The 18,675-nt window shown below is 46.1% G+C and overlaps 1 protein-coding gene across 5 annotated transcripts in view; it reads left to right on the top strand.

Moving 5' to 3' along the window:
- Positions 1-18,675, top strand: part of ptprsa (protein tyrosine phosphatase receptor type Sa) — a 459,556-nt gene that overhangs the window by 357,348 nt on the left and 83,533 nt on the right. For all 5 annotated transcript variants that reach the window (XM_065009561.1, XM_065009560.1, XM_065009558.1 and 2 more), the window contains 3 exons: positions 3,202-3,414; positions 8,413-8,579; positions 9,569-9,684. In XM_065009561.1, the coding sequence (XP_064865633.1) occupies positions 3,202-3,414; positions 8,413-8,579; positions 9,569-9,684 (496 nt within the window). The remainder of the gene's footprint in view (positions 1-3,201; positions 3,415-8,412; positions 8,580-9,568; positions 9,685-18,675) is intronic.

The raw sequence follows: 18,675 nt of genomic DNA, 5'->3' as shown, positions 1-18,675 counted from the left end.
ACTCAGACAGACAGACAAATACAAACACAGACAGACAGACAGACAGACAGACAGACAGACAGACACTCAGACAGACAGACAGACAGACAGACAGACACTCAGAAAGACAGACATTCAGACAGACACTCAGACATAAGACAGACAGACACTCAGACGTTCAGTCAGACAGACAGATATTCAGACTGACAAACAGACATTCAGACAGACACTCAGACAGACAGACAAATACTCAAACAGACACAGACAGACAAACATACAGACAGACAGACAGACAGACAGACAGACAGACAGACAGACAGACAGACAGACAGACAGACAGACAGACAGACAGACAGACAGACACTCAGAAAGACAGACATTCAGACAGACACTCAGACAGACAGCCATTAAGACAGACAGACACTCAGACGTTCAGACAGACAGACAGATATTCAGACTGACAAACAGACATTTAGACATTCAGACTGACAGACAGACAGACAGACAGACAGACAGACAGACACAGACAGACAACAGACACAGACAGACAGACAGACACTACAGACTCAGACAGACCGACACTCAGACAGACAGACAGACAGACAGACAGACAGACAGACAGACAGACAGACAGAAATTCAGACAGACAGACACTCAACAGACAGACATTCAGACAGACAGACAGACTCAGACAGAAAACAGACATTCAGACAGACAGACACTCAGACAGACACTCAGACAGACAGACATTCAGACAGACAGACACTCAGACAGACAGACAAACACTCAGACAGACAGACAGACAGACAGACATTTAGACATTCAGACTGACACAGACAGACAGACAGACACAGACAGACAGACAGACAGACAGACAGACAGACAGACAGACAGACAGACATTTAGACAGTCACAGACAGACACAGACAGACAGACAGACAGACAGACAGACAGACATTTAGAAATTCATACAGACATTCAGACAGACAGACAGAAACACACAGACACACACACACAGACAGACAGACAGACAGAAACATTTCAGACAGACATTCAGACTGACATTCAGAATGACAGACAGACAGACACTCAGACAAACAGACATTTAGAAATTCACACAGACAGACAGACCCTAAGACAGACAGACATTCAGACACAGACATTTAGACATTCAGGCTGACAGACAGACAGACAGACAGACAGACAGACAGACAGACAGACAGACAGACAGACAGACAGACATTTAGACAGCCACTCAGACAGACAGCCACTCCAACATTTAGAAATTCAGACAGACAGACACTCAGACAGACAAACACTTTGACATTCAGACAGACAGACAGACACTCAGACAGACAGACATTCAGACAGATAGACACTCAGACAGACAGACACTTCGACATTCAGACAGACAGACACTCAGACAGACAGACACTCAGACAGACAGACATTCAGACAGACAGACATTCAGACAGACAGACAGACACTCAGACAGACAGACATTCAGACAGACAGACACTCAGACAAAATTTAGAAATTCAGTCACTCAGACAGACTGACACTCAGACATTTAGAAATTCAGACAGACAGACACTCGGACAGACAGACATTTAGAAATTCATACAGACATTCAGACAGACACACACTCAGACATACACATAGAAACACAGACAGACACACACACACAGACAGACAGACAGACAGAAAGACATTCAGACAGACACTCAGACAGACATTCAGACTGACATTCAGAATGATACTCAGACAGACAGACACTCAGACAAACAGACATTTAGAAATTCACACAGACAGACAGACCCTCAGACAGACAGACATTCAGACAGACAGACACTCAGACTGACAGACATTCAGACAGACACTCAGACAAACAGATATTTAGAGATTCAGACAGACAGATACTAAGACAGACAGATATTTAGAAATTCAGACACTCAGACAGACAGACACTCAGACAGACAGACACTCAGACATTTAGAAATTCAGACAGACAGACATTTAGAAATTCAGACAGACATTCAGACAGACACTCAGACAGACAGACACTCAGACAGACAGACAGACAGACACACAGACATTCAGACGGACATTCAGACAGACACTCAGACAGACAGACAGAATTCAGACAGACAGACATGTAGAAACAGACAGACAGACACACAGACACAGACAGACACTCAGACAGGCACACAGAGAGACAGACAGACAGACACACAGACAGACACTCAGACAGACATTCAGACAGTCATTCAGACAGACAGACAATCAAACTGACAAACAGACACTGAGACAGGAAGACATTTAGAAACTCAGACTGACAGACATTCAGACACTCAGACAGACAGACAGACAATCAAACTGACAAACAGACACTGAGACAGGAAGACATTTAGAAACTCAGACTGACAGACATTCAGACACTCAGACAGACAGACAGACAATCAAACTGACAAACAGACACTGAGACAGGAAGACATTTAGAATCTCAGACTGACAGACAGACAGACACTCAGACATTTAGAAATTCAGACAGGCATTCAGACAGACACTCAGACAGACAGACATTCAGACAGACACTCAGACAGACAGACATTTAGAAATTCAGACATAAAAACACTCAGACATACACTCAGACAGACAGACAGACAGACAGACAGACAGACAGACAGACAGACAGACAGACAGACAGACAGACAGACAGACAGACAGACAGACAGACAGACAGACAGACAGACAGACAGACAGACAGACAGACAGACAGACAGACATTCAGACACAGACATTTAGGCATTCAGACTGACAGAAAGACATTTAGACAGACATACATTCAGACAGTCAGACCAACAAACCAAGATAAAGCTACGCTAAGAACTCAGATCCTCTCACACTTCCTCACCCCTCGCTCTCCAGCCCTCCTTCACCTCACCCTCTCTCTCTCCATCTCTCCTTCACCTCACCCTCTCTCTCTCTCCATCCTTCCTTCTCCTCACCCCTCTCTCATCCCTCCTTCACCTCACCCCTCTCTCTCTACGTCCCTCCTTCACCTCACCCCTCTCTCTCTACTTCCCTCCTTCACCTCACCCCCTCTCTCTCCTTCCCTCCTTCACCTCTCCCCCTCTCTCTCTACGTCCCTCCTTCACCTCTCCCCCCTCTCTCTCTCTACGTCCCTCCTTCACCTCACCCCTCTCTCCCTGTCTCCTTCAGCTGCTGAGGGACATCACCCCGAAGCGTCGCACCAGGCGTCAGCTGAGCCAGGCGGATGGCAAGAAGCCCTACATCACAGCCTGCTTCAAGCAGCTCCCCACCTCGTTCACCCTGGGCACAGAGCACCGCCACAGCAGCTGTGAGAGCAAACCTCTGGAGCCCGGGCAGGAATACGTCTTCTTCCTACTGGCTGAGCTCAACACCACCGCCGTGGTGAGTACCGTTGACGAGAGGCGCACGCACATGTGTGTGTACTCATACACATGCACATTCAGACACACCCTGACCACATTCAGACACACACTGAGCACATTCAGACACACCCTGAGCACATTGACACACCCTGAGCACATTCAGACACACTCTGAGCACATTGACACACCCTGAGCTCATTGACACACCCTGAGCACATTCAGACACACCCTGAGCACATTCAGACACACACTGAGCACATTCAGACACACTCTGAGCACATTCAGACACACACTGAGCACATTCAGACACACTCTGAGCACATTGACACACACTGAGCACATTCAGACACACTCTGAGCACATTCAGACACACACTGAGCACATTCAGACACACCCTGAGCACATTGGCACACTCTGAGCACATTCAGACACAACTTGAGCACATTCAGACACACCCTGAGCACATTCAGACACAACCTGAGCACATTCAGACACACACTGAGCACATTCAGACACACACTGAGCACATTCAGACACACTCTGAGCACATTCAGAGCACATTCAGACACACTCTGAGCACATTCAGACACACCCTGAGCACATTGACACACCCTGAGCACATTCAGACACACCCTGAGCACATTCAGACACAACCTGAGCACATTCAGACACACACTGAGCACATTCAGACACAACCTGAGCACATTCAGACACACACTGAGCACATTCAGACACACCCTGAGCACATTCAGACACAACCTGTGCACATTCAGACACCCTGAGCACATTCAGACACACCCTGAGCACATTCAGACACAACCTGAGCACATTCAGACACACACTGAGCACATTCAGACACAACCTGAGCACATTCAGACACACACTGAGCACATTCAGACACACCCTGAGCACATTCAGACACAACCTGTGCACATTCAGACACCCTGAGCACATTCAGACACAACCTGAGCACATTCAGACACAACCTGAGCACATTCAGACACAACCTGAGCACATTCAGACACACCCTGAGCACATTCAGACACACTCTGAGCACATTCAGACACACCCTGAGCACATTGACACACTCTGAGCACATTCAGACACACCCTGAGCACATTCAGACACACCCTGAGCACATTCAGACACACCCTGAGCACATTCAGACACAACCTGCGCACATTCAGACACAACTTGAGCACATTCAGACACACACTGAGCACATTCAGACACAACCTGAGCACATTCAGACACAACCTGAGCACATTCAGACACAACCTGCGCACATTCAGACACAACTTGAGCACATTCAGACACACACTGAGCACATTCAGACACAACCTGAGCACATTCAGACACACCCTGAGCACATTCAGACACACACTGAGCACATTCAGACACACACTGAGCACATTCAGACACACTCTGAGCACATTCAGACACACCCTGAGCACATTGACACACCCTGAGCACATTCAGACACAACCTGATTACATTCAGACACACTCTGAGCACATTCAGACACACTCAGAGCACATTCAGACACACTCTGGGCACATTCAGACACACCCTGAGCACATTGACACACCCTGAGCACATTCAGACACACCCTGAGCACATTGACACACCCTGAGCACATTCAGACACACCCTGAGCACATTCAGACACACCCTGAGCCCTGAGCACATTCAGACGATCGGTAAGCTGCCCTGATAGCTGACGCTTAAAGATAGTGAGGGAGATATAAGTCTCCGACTTCAGTGATTTTTGCAATACATTCCAGTCATTGGCAACAGAGAACTGGAAGGAAAGGCGGCCAAAGGGGGTGTTGGCTTTGGGGATGATCAATGAGATATACAGTCGTGGTCAAAAGTTTTGAGAATGACACAAATATAAATTTTCACAACGTTTGCTGCTTCAATGTCTTTAGATATTTTTGTCAGATGTTACTATGGAAGTATAATTACAAGCATTTCATACGTGTCAAAGGATTTTATTGACAATTACATGAAGTTGATGCAAAGAGTCAATATTTGCAGTGTAGCCATTCTTTTTCAAGACCTCTGCAATCCGCCCTGGCATGCTGGCAATTAACTTCTGGGCCACATCCTGACTGATGGCAGCAAATTCTTGCATAATCAATGCTTGGAGTTTGTCAGAATTTGTGGGGTTTTGTTTGTCCACCCGCCTCTTGAGGATTGACCACAGGTTCTCAATGGGAAGTTCTCAATCAATGTTTTGTTCCCCGAGCCACTTAGTTATCACTTTTGTCTTATGGCAAGGTGCTCCATCATGCTGGAAAAGGCATTGTTCGTCACCAAACAGTTCATGGATAGTTGGGAGAAGTTGCTCTCGGAGGATGTGTTGGTACCATTCTTTATTCATGGCTGTGTTCTTAGGCAAAATTGTGAGTGAGCCCACTCCCTTGGCTGAGAAGCAACCCATGACACAGGACTGATGGTAGTGCTCACCTTGTCTTTTCCGGACAAACTTTTTTCCAAACAATCAGAAAGGGGATTCATCTGAGCAAATGACTTTACCCCAGTCCTCAGCAGTCCAAAGCAATGATGACGGCACTTGTTTCCTTGTAGGTAACCATGGTTGACAGAGGAAGAACAATGATTCCAAGAACCACCCTCCTTTTGAAGCTTAGAGTCTGTTATTCGAACTCAATCAGCATGACAGAGTGATCTCCAGCCTTGTCCTCATCAACACTCACACCTGTGTTAACGAGAGAATCACTGACATGATGTCAGCTGGTCCTTTTGTGGCAGGGCTGAAATGCAGTGGAAATGTTTTTGGGGGACTCAGTTCATTTGCATTGCAAAGAGGGACTTTGCAATTAATTGCAATTCATCTGATCACTTTTCATAACATTCTGGAGTATATGCAAATTGCCATCATACAAACTGAGGCAGCAGACTTTGTGAAAATTCATATTTGTGTCACGACTGTACATGCTGGAGTGTGTGCTACGGGTCGGTGTCGCTATGGTGACCAGTGAGCTGAGATAAGGCGGAGCTTTACCTAGCAAAGACTTATAGATGACCTGGAGCCAGTGGGTTTGGCAACGAATATGTAGCGAGGACCAGCCAACGAGAGCATTCAATTTGCAGTGGTGGGTAGTATATGGGGCGTTGGTGACAAAACAGATGGCACTGTGATAGACTGCATCCAATTTGCTGAGTAGAGTGTTGGAGGATATTTTGTAAATGACATCGCCGAAGTCAAGGATCTGTAGGATAGTCAGTTTTACGAGGGTATGTTTGACAGCATGAGTGAAGGATGCTTTGTTGCGAAATAGGAAGCCGATTCTAGATTTAATTTTGAATTGGAGATGCTTAATATGAGTCTGGAAGGAGAGTTTACAGTCTAGCCAGACAGCTAGGTATTTATAGTTGTCCACATATTCTAAGTCAGAACTGTCCGGAGTAGTGATGCTAGTCGGGCGGGCAGGTGCGGGTAGCGATCGGTTGAAGAGCATGTATTTAGTTTTACTAGCATTTATTTAGGGATCGGCATCCCGTCAACGGGACAGTTGTAAATCATGCAGCGCATTGTGTCACCATTGCAGATTTTAGAGAAACAACAAATGTTGGTAAATATAAGTGTCTTATATCGGCTGAAAGCTTAAATTCTTGTTAATATAACTGCACTGTCCAATTTACAGTAGCTTTTACTGCGGAAAATGCCATGCTATTGTTTGAGGAGAGCTGCTAACAACAAAACACTTTTTTCACTGCGATAGGTTTGATAAATTCACCTCTGAAGGTGAAATGTGTACTTATATTCTGAAATCTTGCTCTGATTTATCATCCAAAGAGACCCAGAGATAACATGAAGTGTCCTTTTGTTGGATAAAATCCTTTTTCATATCCCTCAAAGGTCCATATAGCATGCACGATCGATTTTGTATTTCCACTCGTTCAAATATGCAAAGAAAGGAATCTGTGAAAATCTAACCCTAAACGTTGTTTCAACCAGTCAAATCACGTTGGTATGTAGAGATCCTAGAAGGTAACCAGACTTCACTATATCATTAGCGGTGTAGTATATCCTATAGGACACCATATTTGGTCAGAGAGCGACACCTTCATGGCACGCCAATGACGCTGGCGGTCTTCACTTGAACGACTCTAACTTTGTCAAATAAGCACCAATTGGGGTCAAACAAAGCTAGTTATATATCCAATGAGCTGGGCTTTACGGGAGTACCCGGAACCTTGTATATGTCGTAAAATGTAGCTACTAACCTTGTATGACAGCATGCCTTTTCCTTTTGGACAAAAATTATAAAGAATATTCAGTTATGAAAACTGGTTCTTTTGCAAATGTTGAACTTATAATATAGCTACTAATACTAGAAAAGCTCAATCATAATATGGCTACTAATACTAGAAAAGCTCAATCAAAGTCCAAGTATACAGATTCGACGATATTCTTGCAGAAAAATTTAATATGAATGCAAATGTCTCTTTCATGATTTGACCAAATGTACCTGGGTGACTTCACACTAAATGTCATGTAGTTTGTTCATACTTCAAGTTGTCCGTCTGAAACTTTGCACATACACTGCTGCCATCTTGTGGACACCATCGGAATTATGGATGGCTGGAACAGGGACCTTTCTGTTGCATTTCAAAGATGGTGGTAGAAAAAAATAATGTTTAGTCTTTTCTTTGTATTTTTGTCTACCAGATCTATTGTCTTATTATTATCCTACATTCAAGTCACATTTCCACAAACTTCAAAGTGTTTCCTTTCAAATGGTACCAAGAATATGCATATCCTTGCTTCAGGGCCTGAGCTACAGGCAGTTAGATGTGGAATGTCATTTAGGCGAAAATGAGAAGTTTTAAGAGCAGTTGGAGGCCACAGAAATAATGTTTAATGGCATTGAAGCTCGTTTGGAGGTTTGTTAACACAGTGTCCAAAGAAGGGCCAGATGTATACAGAATGGTGTCGTCTGCGTAGAGGTGACCCCTATGTCTCTCTCTCTCTCTCTCTCTCTCTGTAGAAAATGTTTGCGGCCAGCCCATACACAGACTTAGTGGTGACCCCAGAACTTGAGGCTGATCCTCTGCCCATGGAGACAGGTGGGGACGGCCTCATCTGGGTGGTGGGGCCCGTCCTGGCCGTAGTCTTCATCATCTGCATCGTCATCGCCATCCTCCTCTACAAGAAGTGAGTTACGTCGTAGGGGATTCTGGGGGATGTAGGCTGAAGGGGATTGTGTAGTCTGTTCTGTATGTTGGAGGAGGAGGGAGGGACTGGGGGGGATCAGAGACTTGGAGGAGTTAGTGAAAGAGCTCAAATCAGGGAAATATCAATGATGATATTTTAACTTGAATGAGAGATATCTAAAACCTTATTTTAACTTAAAAAATAAGTTAAATCTAAAGTATTTAAATCTAAAGCGTTTTGGGTCTGGAGCAAACGAACAGTTAAAGTGTATCTGCTTCTGTTTCAACAGTGTTGTAGGCAACACACTGTCTATCTGAGAGAGCACCAGTAGTATACAATAACTATGTGCTGGCTGACTGAAGTCAACATCTCCCCTTAGGCAGTCTCTCTCTCTCTCTCTCTCTCTCTCTCTCTCTCTCTCTCTCTCTCTGCTAGTATTTCTACCTGCTCTTCACCTTGACACCCTCCACTTCCCCCCGAGCTCACCAAGACTCCTCACACACAGTCATACTCACAGACACACTCATACACACACGGACCGACCAGCTTCTCCAAATGCTGAGGAACTCTTATCTATCTAGCGCTGCAAGGCGGTAGCCCCTGTGAATTTTTAAATGCTTTGATTTCTCTCTCTCCTTGTGTTGTGGTTTCCCCTCTTTATATATCGATTTGAAACTCCATTTCTTTCTCTGGGAAGCAGCAAACCTGACAGGTAAGGCTTAGCCGTACTTTATTGGTGTGTGTGATTTTTAGGCTAGAAAATAACCTGTCTCAGCATAAAATGTGTAATTAGTCTGGGGTGAAACAATGGGAGGGGAAAAGACGGTGCGCTAGATACTGTATGCCTCTCGACGGGTTCCTTTATTTTTGACTTTCGCCGTCGAAGTTGTAGCTGCTGTACTGAGCGCTTCTTGGTTGTGTGTGGACTGTGAAGGGTGGCTGTTTTTGTGTTGACGTTGCACGTCTTTGTTTTCCTCCCCCCTCCAAAGCCGTAAACGAAAGGAGTCAGAGCCCAGAACAAAATGTCTGCTGAACAACGCAGAGATCACCCCACACCACCCCACAGACCCAGTGGAGATGAGACGCATTAACTTCCAGACCACAGGTACGGCCTGGAGACGTTTAACAGCATTGTGGGGACCTATGATGGAACACACCCACATACACACAGAGACACGTTTAACAGCATTGTGGGGACCTATGATGGAACACACCCACACAGAGACACGTTTAACAGCATTGTGGGGACCTATGATGGAACACTCCCTCATACACACACAGACACGTTTAACATCATTGTGGGGACCTATGATGGAACACACCCACATACACACAGAGACACATTTAACAGCATTGTGGGGACCTATGATGGAACACACCCACATACACACAGAGACACGTTTAACATCATTGTGGGGACCTATGATGGAACACACCCACATACACACAGAGACACGTTTAACAGCATTGTGGGGACCTATGATGGAACACTCCCTCATACACACACAGACACGTTTAACAGCATTAACAGCATTGGGGACCTATGATGGAACACACCCTCATACACACACAGACACGTTTAACAGCATTGTGGGGACCTATGATGGAACACACCCTCATACACACACAGACACGTTTAACAGCATTGTGGGGACCTATGATGGAACACACCCTCATACACACACAGACACGTTTAACAGCATTGTGGGGACCTATGACAGAACACACCCTCATACACACACAGACACATTTAACAGCATTGTGGGGACCTATGATGGAACACACCCTCATACACACACAGACACACAGCACAGACACGTTTAACAGCATTTGTGGGGACACATTTAACAGCATGGGGACAGAACACACCCTCATACACACACAGACACGTTTAACAGCATTGTGGGGACCTATGATGGAACACACCCTCATACACACACAGACACGTAACAGCATTGTGGGGACCTATGACAGAACACACCCATAAACAAACACACATTTACATTTAAGTCATTTAAGTCATTTAAGTCACACTCCACTTACCTCAACGCAAGCCTAGATACACTTTTTTTAAAGGTGAACACTCACACACACATGGAATATAATTTATGCATAAACACTTTCATCAGCTTAAGGAGGCTCAATTAACCTGTGAACAAACTGTATTGCTCATGTAAAAATCATGGCGGATTTCAAGCTTAATGTGGTGTTTTTGACATATCCGGTTTCATGACACCAGATATGAAAATCAAGTTCAGAAAGGCTGTAACTTCCTTTGTGTTTCTCCATCTACATCTACAAACCAGCCCTTCACAATAACCATAAGACCCTGTTTCTCTGGAAAAATGTACAGACGTTCAAGTTTGATTTCTGTATTAGAACATCTTTCTCAAAACCCGGTCCTGTACGTTTAGTCCACCGTCCTTCTCCTGACATCACTGTCCTCGAGTATTATGTTGTTCATCATCTCCCGAGTGGCACAGCGGTTTAAGGCACTGCATCTCAGTGCAAGAGGCGTCACTACAAACACTTCTCGGTCTAAAGCCTTGGCTGACATTTCCCTGTCATCTCTGTCATCTCTGTCTACGCCCAGTATCTTTGTCACACACCCCCTATCCTTCTCTCTTCTCCTTACACGCTATTCATGTTTTCCTCTCTCCCTCCCTCTCTCCTTGTCTATCAGTCGTCAATCTTCCGTCGCCAATCTCCAGTCCATCAAAAGGCTCACATTTCAAAGGACCTAATCTCCGGCGCTGTCTGGTGATCCCGTAGTTTGGTGCAGGCAGACTATACTTAGAACCCCCACCCACTTTGTACATTGGAAGACAGAGCAAAATCTCACTGGGGGTCCAACACACCCACACACCCCTTGGCACAGACGTCAGTTCAATGTCTCATTTAGATATACATTTGATTGAGTTGTCAAATAACGTGAAATCGACATGAAATCAACAGAAAAATGTCACCATGTCATTGGATTTAGGTTGACAGTGAAAAAAGACGAAATACCTAAATACGATGATGACTTTTTGCAAATCCAATCAGTTTTTCATAGATTTTTAATTTGGGTTGAATTTATGTGGAAACAACGTTGATTCAACTAGTTTTTGCCCAGTGGACAGACACACAACTTCCACTATCTGAACCCTTCTCCTTTATCATACGCTCTATTGTAGGGCTCATTCTCCCAGCACTGGCCCGGTAATGGCAGGGAAAATTAGCATTATGGCCCTTTCATGTTATTTGTCTCTTTTCCTTCCAGTACATTCCGTCGTCCTCCGCCTCTCTCCTCTCAGAGTCCTCCACCGCTCCATTGATAAGAAAGAGAAACGTTGTTACAGCGTCTCTCTCTCTCTCTATCCCACACACATTCTACATGTTATTGTGTCCTCTTCTGCTTTCATCCATCATTTCATTAAATTAAATGTCATTATCTCTTCACTCCGAGAAGTTCATTTTAACTGACATTTTAGCAGGGCGGCAAACATTTGCGAACATCCCCATTAGCTAATGAGCGTACTCCAGTACACTTGAAGGGCCCTCCAGTACAACCCAATGGAGCATAATGTCCTCAAGCCCATGCCTGCACATTGACCCCAGCCTTGGGATAGCATGAAATCAGTTTTAGATTATAATTCAGATTCTGAACTAGGCTAAGTGCGTTTGTTTGTGTTTGTGTGTGTGTGTGTGTGTGTGTGTGTGTGTGTGTGTGTGTGTGTGTGTGTGTGTGTGTGTGTGTGTGTGTGTGTGTGTGTGTGTGTGTGTGTGTGTGTGTGTGTGTGTGTGTGTGTGTGTGTGTGTGTGTGTGTGTGTGTGTGTGTGTGTGTGTGTGTGTGGCTCTGGTCACATGATGACCGAACTGGCGCTCTCTCGTCATTATCTTAAGGTTTGTGCTCCAGGTCCGTCTCCAGACTTGTCTGGCTAGTGAAGTACAACTTAGTGGATATCTGTCGTCTCCCCCCTCCAAACCCACCCCACCACCCATCTATAGCTGTTAGCTCTCTATCTATCTCTCTCTGTCTCTCTCTTTTCCTCGCTGTCTTTATTTCTCTCTCTTGCTCTCTCTTTCTTCTCCAAATCCAAATTCCAGAAGTCTGGGCTCTCGTTTTGCCATTTTCTTCCTACCAAGCCCTCTGTAGGGAGACAGACTCTCTCTACCAGGCCTGTAGGAGCATACCCTGCTCTTCCTACCAGGCCTGCAGGAGAATACCCTGCTATTCCTACCAGGCCTGCAGGAGAATACCCTGCTATTCTTACCAGGCCCTCTGTAGGGAGGCGGACTTCCTCTACCAGGCCTGCAGGAGAATACCCTGCTCTTCCTACCAGGCCCTCTGTAGGGAGGCAGACCTCCTCTACCAGGCCTGCAGGAGAATACCCTGCTCTTCATACCAAGCCCTCTGTAGGGAGGCGGACTCTCTCTCTACCAGGCCTGCAGGAGAATACCCTGCTCTTCCTACCAAGCCCTCTGTAGGGAGGCGGACTCTCTCTCTACCAGGCCTGCAGGAGAATACCCTACCAGGCCCTCTGTCTCCTCCCAGGCCTGCAGGCCCTTCTGTAGGGAGGCAGACCTCCTCTACCAGGCCTGCAGGAGAATACCCTGCTCTTCCTACCAAGCCCTCTGTAGGGAGGCTGACACTCTCTACCAGGCCTGCAGGAGAATACCCTGCTCTTCCTACCAAGCCCTCTGTAGGGAGGCTGACACTCTCTACCAGGCCTGCAGGAGAATACCCTGCTCTTCCTACCAAGCCCTCTGTAGGAGGCTGACTCTCTCTACCAGGCCTGCAGGAGAATACCCTGCCTTGCTCACACACATAGCTTACATCCGGAACTGCCTCGTCCTCTTGTGTTTAACTATCTTTTCTTCCCACAACTCCACAAAAGCAGGCTCACACACACACACACACACACACACACACACACACACACACACACACACACACACACACACACACACACACACACACACACACACACACACACACACACACACACACACACGTCTTCACCCCTCATCTGCTTCATCCCTCTCTCTGAACTCGTCTGCTGGCTCCCTGATCCCCTCTTCATCCCTCTCTCTGAACTCATCTGCTGGCTCCCTGACCCCCTCTTCATCCCTCTCTCTGAACTCGTCTGCTGGCTCCCTGACCCCCTCTTCATCCCTCTCCCTCTGAACTCGTCTGCTGGCTCCCTGACCCCTTCTTCATCCCTCTCTCTGAACTCGTCTGCTGGCTCCCTGACCCCCTCTTCATCCCTCTCCCTCTGAACTCGTCTGCTGGCTCCCTGACCCCTCTTCATCCCTCTCTCTGAACTCGTCTGCTGGCTCCCTGACCCCTCTTCATCCTCTCCCTCTGAACTCGTCTGCTGCCTCCCTGACCCCCTCTTCATCCCTCTCCCTCTGAACTCGTCTGCTGGCTCCCTGACCCCTCTTCATCCCTCTCTCTGAACTCGTCTGTGGGCTCCCTGACCCCTCTTCATCCCTCTCCCTCTGAACTCGTCTGCTGGCTCCCTGACCCCTCTTCATCCCTCTCCCTCTGAACTCGTCTGCTGGCTCCCTGACCCCCTCTTCATCCCTCTCTCTGAACTCGTCTGCTGGCTCCCTGACCCCCTCTTCATCCCTCTTCCTCTGAACTCGTCTGCTGGCTCCCTGACCCCCTCTTCATCCCTCTTCTGCTGGCTCTGAACTCTGAACTCGTCTGCTGGCTCCCTGACCCCCTCTTCATCCCTCTCCCTCTGAACTCGTCTGCTGGCTCCCTGACCCCTCTTCATCCTCTCCCTCTGAACTCGTCTGCTGGCTCCCTGACCCCTCTTCATCCCTCTCTCTGAACTCGTCTGCTGGCTCCCTGACCCCCTCTTCATCCTCTCTCCCTCTGAACTCGTCTGCTGGCTCCCTGACCCCCTCTTCATCCCTCTCTCTGAACTCGTCTGCTGGCTCCCTGACCCCCTCTTCATCCCGCTCTCTGAACTCGTCTGCTGGCTCCCTGACCCCCTCTTCATCCCGCTCTCTGAACTCGTCTGCTGGCTCCCTGACCCCCTCTTCATCCCGCTCTCTGAACTCGTCTGCTGGTTCCATGTGTTATGTCATGTTATGTCAGGTGTTTTATCATGTGTTATATCATGTTTTGTGTGGACCCCCGGAAGAGTAGCTGCTGCTTTCTCAACAGCTAATGGGGATCCTAATAAAATACCATAATGACACAGAAGAAGCATGACCAGACGATTTACGGGATGTGTTATGTTATGTCTTGTGTTATGTTTAAGCAATAAGGCCCGAGGGGGTGTGGTATATGGCCAATATACTCTGCGTTGTGTCGTGCCAAGAACAGCCCTTAGCCGTGGTATATTGGCAATATACCACAAACCCCCGAGATGCCTTGTTACTCTTAGAAACTGGTTACCAACGTAATTAGAGCAGTATAAAGAAATGTATGACAAAACATCTGCTATACCACGGCTTTTAGCCAATCAGCATTCAGGGCTCGAACCACCCAGTTTATCAAATCAAATCAAATCAAATTTATTTATATAGCCCTTCGTACATCAGCTGATATCTCAAAGTGCTGTACAGAAACCCAGCCTAAAACCCCAAACAGCAAGCAATGCAGGTGTAAAAGCACGGTGGCTAGGAAAAACTCCCTAGAAAGGCCAAAACCTAGGAAGAAACCTAGAGAGGAACCAGGCTATGTGGGGTGGCCAGTCCTCTTCTGGCTGTGCCGGGTAGAGATTATAACAGAACATGGCCAAGATGTTCAAATGTTCATAAATGACCAGCATGGTCGAATAATAATAAGGCAGAACAGTTGAAACTGGAGCAGCAGCACAGTCAGGTGGACTGGGGACAGCAAGGAGTCATCATGTCAGGTAGTCCTGGGGCACGGTCCTAGGGCTCAGGTCCTCCGAGAGAGAGAAAGAAAGAGAGAATTAGAGAGAGCATATGTGGGGTGGCCAGTCCTCTTCTGGCTGTGCCGGGTGGAGATTATAACAGAACGTGGCCAAGATGTTCAAATGTTCATAAATGACCAGCATGGTTGAATAATAGTAAGGCAGAACAGTTGAAACTGGAGCAGCAGCACAGTCAGGTGGACTGGGGACAGCAAGGAGTCATCATGTCAGGTAGTCCTGGGGCACGGTCCTAGTGAGCAGGTCCTCCGAGAGAGAGAAAGAAAGAGAGAAGGAGAGAATTAGAGAACGCACACTTAGATTCACACAGGACACCGAATAGGACAGGAGAAGTACTCCAGATATAACAAACTGACCCTAGCCCCCCGACACATAAACTACTGCAGCATAAATACTGGAGGCTGAGACAGGAGGGGTCAGGAGACATAATGTGTTAAATCATGTGTTATAGCTGCTGGTCAAATATGACCGTTTTTCCATTTCCTGAAAACAAGATGTTGAAGATACGGATAAGATAAGATAAGGTTTTCTTCCGACAGTGAACATTTTTACTCAAATTGTTGTTCTCCTTACTTATGGGGTTTGAGGGCTACAGTTAGCCACAATATTCAACGCTAAAAAGGAGTTAACGTACTCAGGTTTTCACCACCAAGTGCCCTTGCAGTGTACTGCATTGCAGCACTGGGCTACTGTGTCTTAGTGGCCCAGAGTTCTTGAATAGAATGCTTTTGTGGCCCAGAAACTGAATTCTCTCTCCTTTCCTGTCTGGAGTAATGGGCAGCTGCAGTGCCATTCTTCAGTGACCTCACATTGACCAAACAGACAAGGTGTGAGGACGACTTCCACAGATGGCTCTCGTTCTGCCTGAGTAGAAAGACAGACACAGACCTAAGAGGGTGTAGCTGCGACACAGCCTTTACTGTCATGGATCTTCTCGACAGACTGTGAACTATCACAGGCGTTTCCCTTAACCTGTTGCTTCTACTCGGGACGCTTGCGTCCCAACTAGAGCTCTGGAAATGCAAATGCGCTACGCTAAATGCTAATAGTATTAGTTAAAACTCAAAAGTTCATTAAAATACACATGCAGGGTATCGAATTAAAGCTACACTCGTTGTGAATCCAGGCAACAAGTCAGATTTTTAAAATGCTTTTCGGCGAAAGCATGAGAAGCTATTATCTGATAGCATGCAACACCCCAAAAGACCCACAGGGGACGTAAACAAAATAATTAGCATTTCGGCGTTACACAAACCGCACAATAAAATAGAAAACATTCATTACCTTTCACCATCTTCTTTGTTGGCACTCCTAGATGTCCCATAAACACTATTTGGGTCTTTATTTCGATTAAATCGGTCCATATAAAGCCTAGATATCGTTATATGTAGACTGTGTGATAAACGAAAAAAACATCGTTTCAAAACGTAACGTCATTTTTTAAAATTCAAAAGGTCGACGATAAACTTTCACAAAACACTTCGAAATACGTTTGTAATGCAACTTTAGGTATTAGTAAACGTTAATAAGCGATAAAATTCATCAGGAGGCGATGTAAAGATCATTAGCTGTCCGTCTGGAAAAATGTCCGGCTAGAAACTCAACGAAAATATCCGGTCCTAGACCATAGGAGATACGGTGCCCTGCATGTGTTTGACCAAGAAAAAACTCGAAGGGAAATGACAAGACTCTAGACACCGTGTGGAAGCTGTAGGTACTGCAACCTCAGTCAATTAATTGTGGTTCACCTTTATCAATGGGTTCAAGTAGCGCATGGATATATTTTCCCATTTTCAGTGATCAGTTTTTCCTGTGCTTTTCGATGTAAATGCCGTTCTGGTAAAGCCACAGCAGTGATTTAACCAGTTTTTTAAACGTCTGAGTGTTTTCTATCCACACAGACTAAGCAAATGCATATACTATATTCCTGGCATGAGTAGCAGGGCGCTGAAATGTTGCGCGATTTTTAACAGAATGTTCAAAAAAGTAGAGGGTCGACTTAAGAGGTTAACTCTAGCTCATCAGCCCAGACTATACAACTGTTGGTCGAAATATGTAGATGCTTTTACACAACTTCCACTAGCAATGCCTCTCTCACAGACGTCTGGACAAATGGGCTTTTCATTTTACAAAAGAAATATAGCCATTTCCCTTCCTTCCTTTCTTTCTGTCGGCCCTCTTTTATGATGCCAACCTTCTTACCTTATGTAAGAGAAGCGAAATCAATTTCTGACTCACTCCTGGTTATGACTGCTGAGGCTAGGAGGCTTTATACAGGAGTTTCAATCGAGCAAGAGTGATGGACACCCGTGGCAAACAAACAACTCTCGCTGCCACTGCAACACTGATTGGAATTTGCCGGTGGGGGAGGGGGGGTTAGGGTGTACTGCTGAAAGTGTGTGGCCTACTTTCCCTCTGCCAGACACTCAGGACCCCCCTCCTCCCTGAGAAGGACCTCAGAGGAGGACCTCCATGTTGCCTGTACAAAAGAACACAAAGATCAGAGAGTAATAACATTGGTAAAACATTTTGTGAATAAGTGATGGATTGAGATACTTTTGTCTCTCTCTCTGTATGTGTTTCTTCTACTGTTTTCTTTTTAGGTTCAGTATTTTCATAGACTTGTTGTTTATATTGTACGTTAGCTATGCTTCACAGATTCTGGTCTGAGCAGTCCTCTATGTGAAGCCGATTTTGACTATGAAAGTTAGTCCGCATTTATCTTCTGTGTTTGTCCTCTCACATTATTTTAGATTTTCTAGCACTTCCCCCATTTACAAAGTTTATTTCCCACATGTTGCAATTTTAGCACAAATTTCCTTTTTTTTGTAGGCCAGCTGTTTTGACTTTGGTTGTATTTTCAGTTGTGATTTTCTCACAGAGCTGTTTGGCTGCGCATTAATCCACTATACGTAACCTCTGCTATCACTTCTGCTGATGTAGAGAAATTGGGTTTTTACAGGAGTTCTGTCTTCTCACTTCCCTCCCTTCTTTCCTCCTTCCTTCCTTCCCACCTCCCTCTCTCTCTCCTCCCCCCCTTTTCTTTCCTTCCTCCCTCCCTCCCTCCATCCCTCCCTCCACCATTGCTCTAATTCCAATCTTAACTGACAAGGTCTTTCTGCACTCTACTAGATAACGAGCAGAATTGATTAAAGACCCTTGCAAACAATGGTTCGACATTTGATCGCCTCTCGCGGAA

Source organism: Oncorhynchus nerka, linkage group LG25 (genome assembly GCF_034236695.1).
Source record: "Oncorhynchus nerka isolate Pitt River linkage group LG25, Oner_Uvic_2.0, whole genome shotgun sequence".
NCBI classification, from domain to species: Eukaryota; Metazoa; Chordata; class Actinopteri; order Salmoniformes; family Salmonidae; genus Oncorhynchus; species Oncorhynchus nerka.
This window is presented reverse-complemented; position numbering and strand designations above follow the sequence as displayed.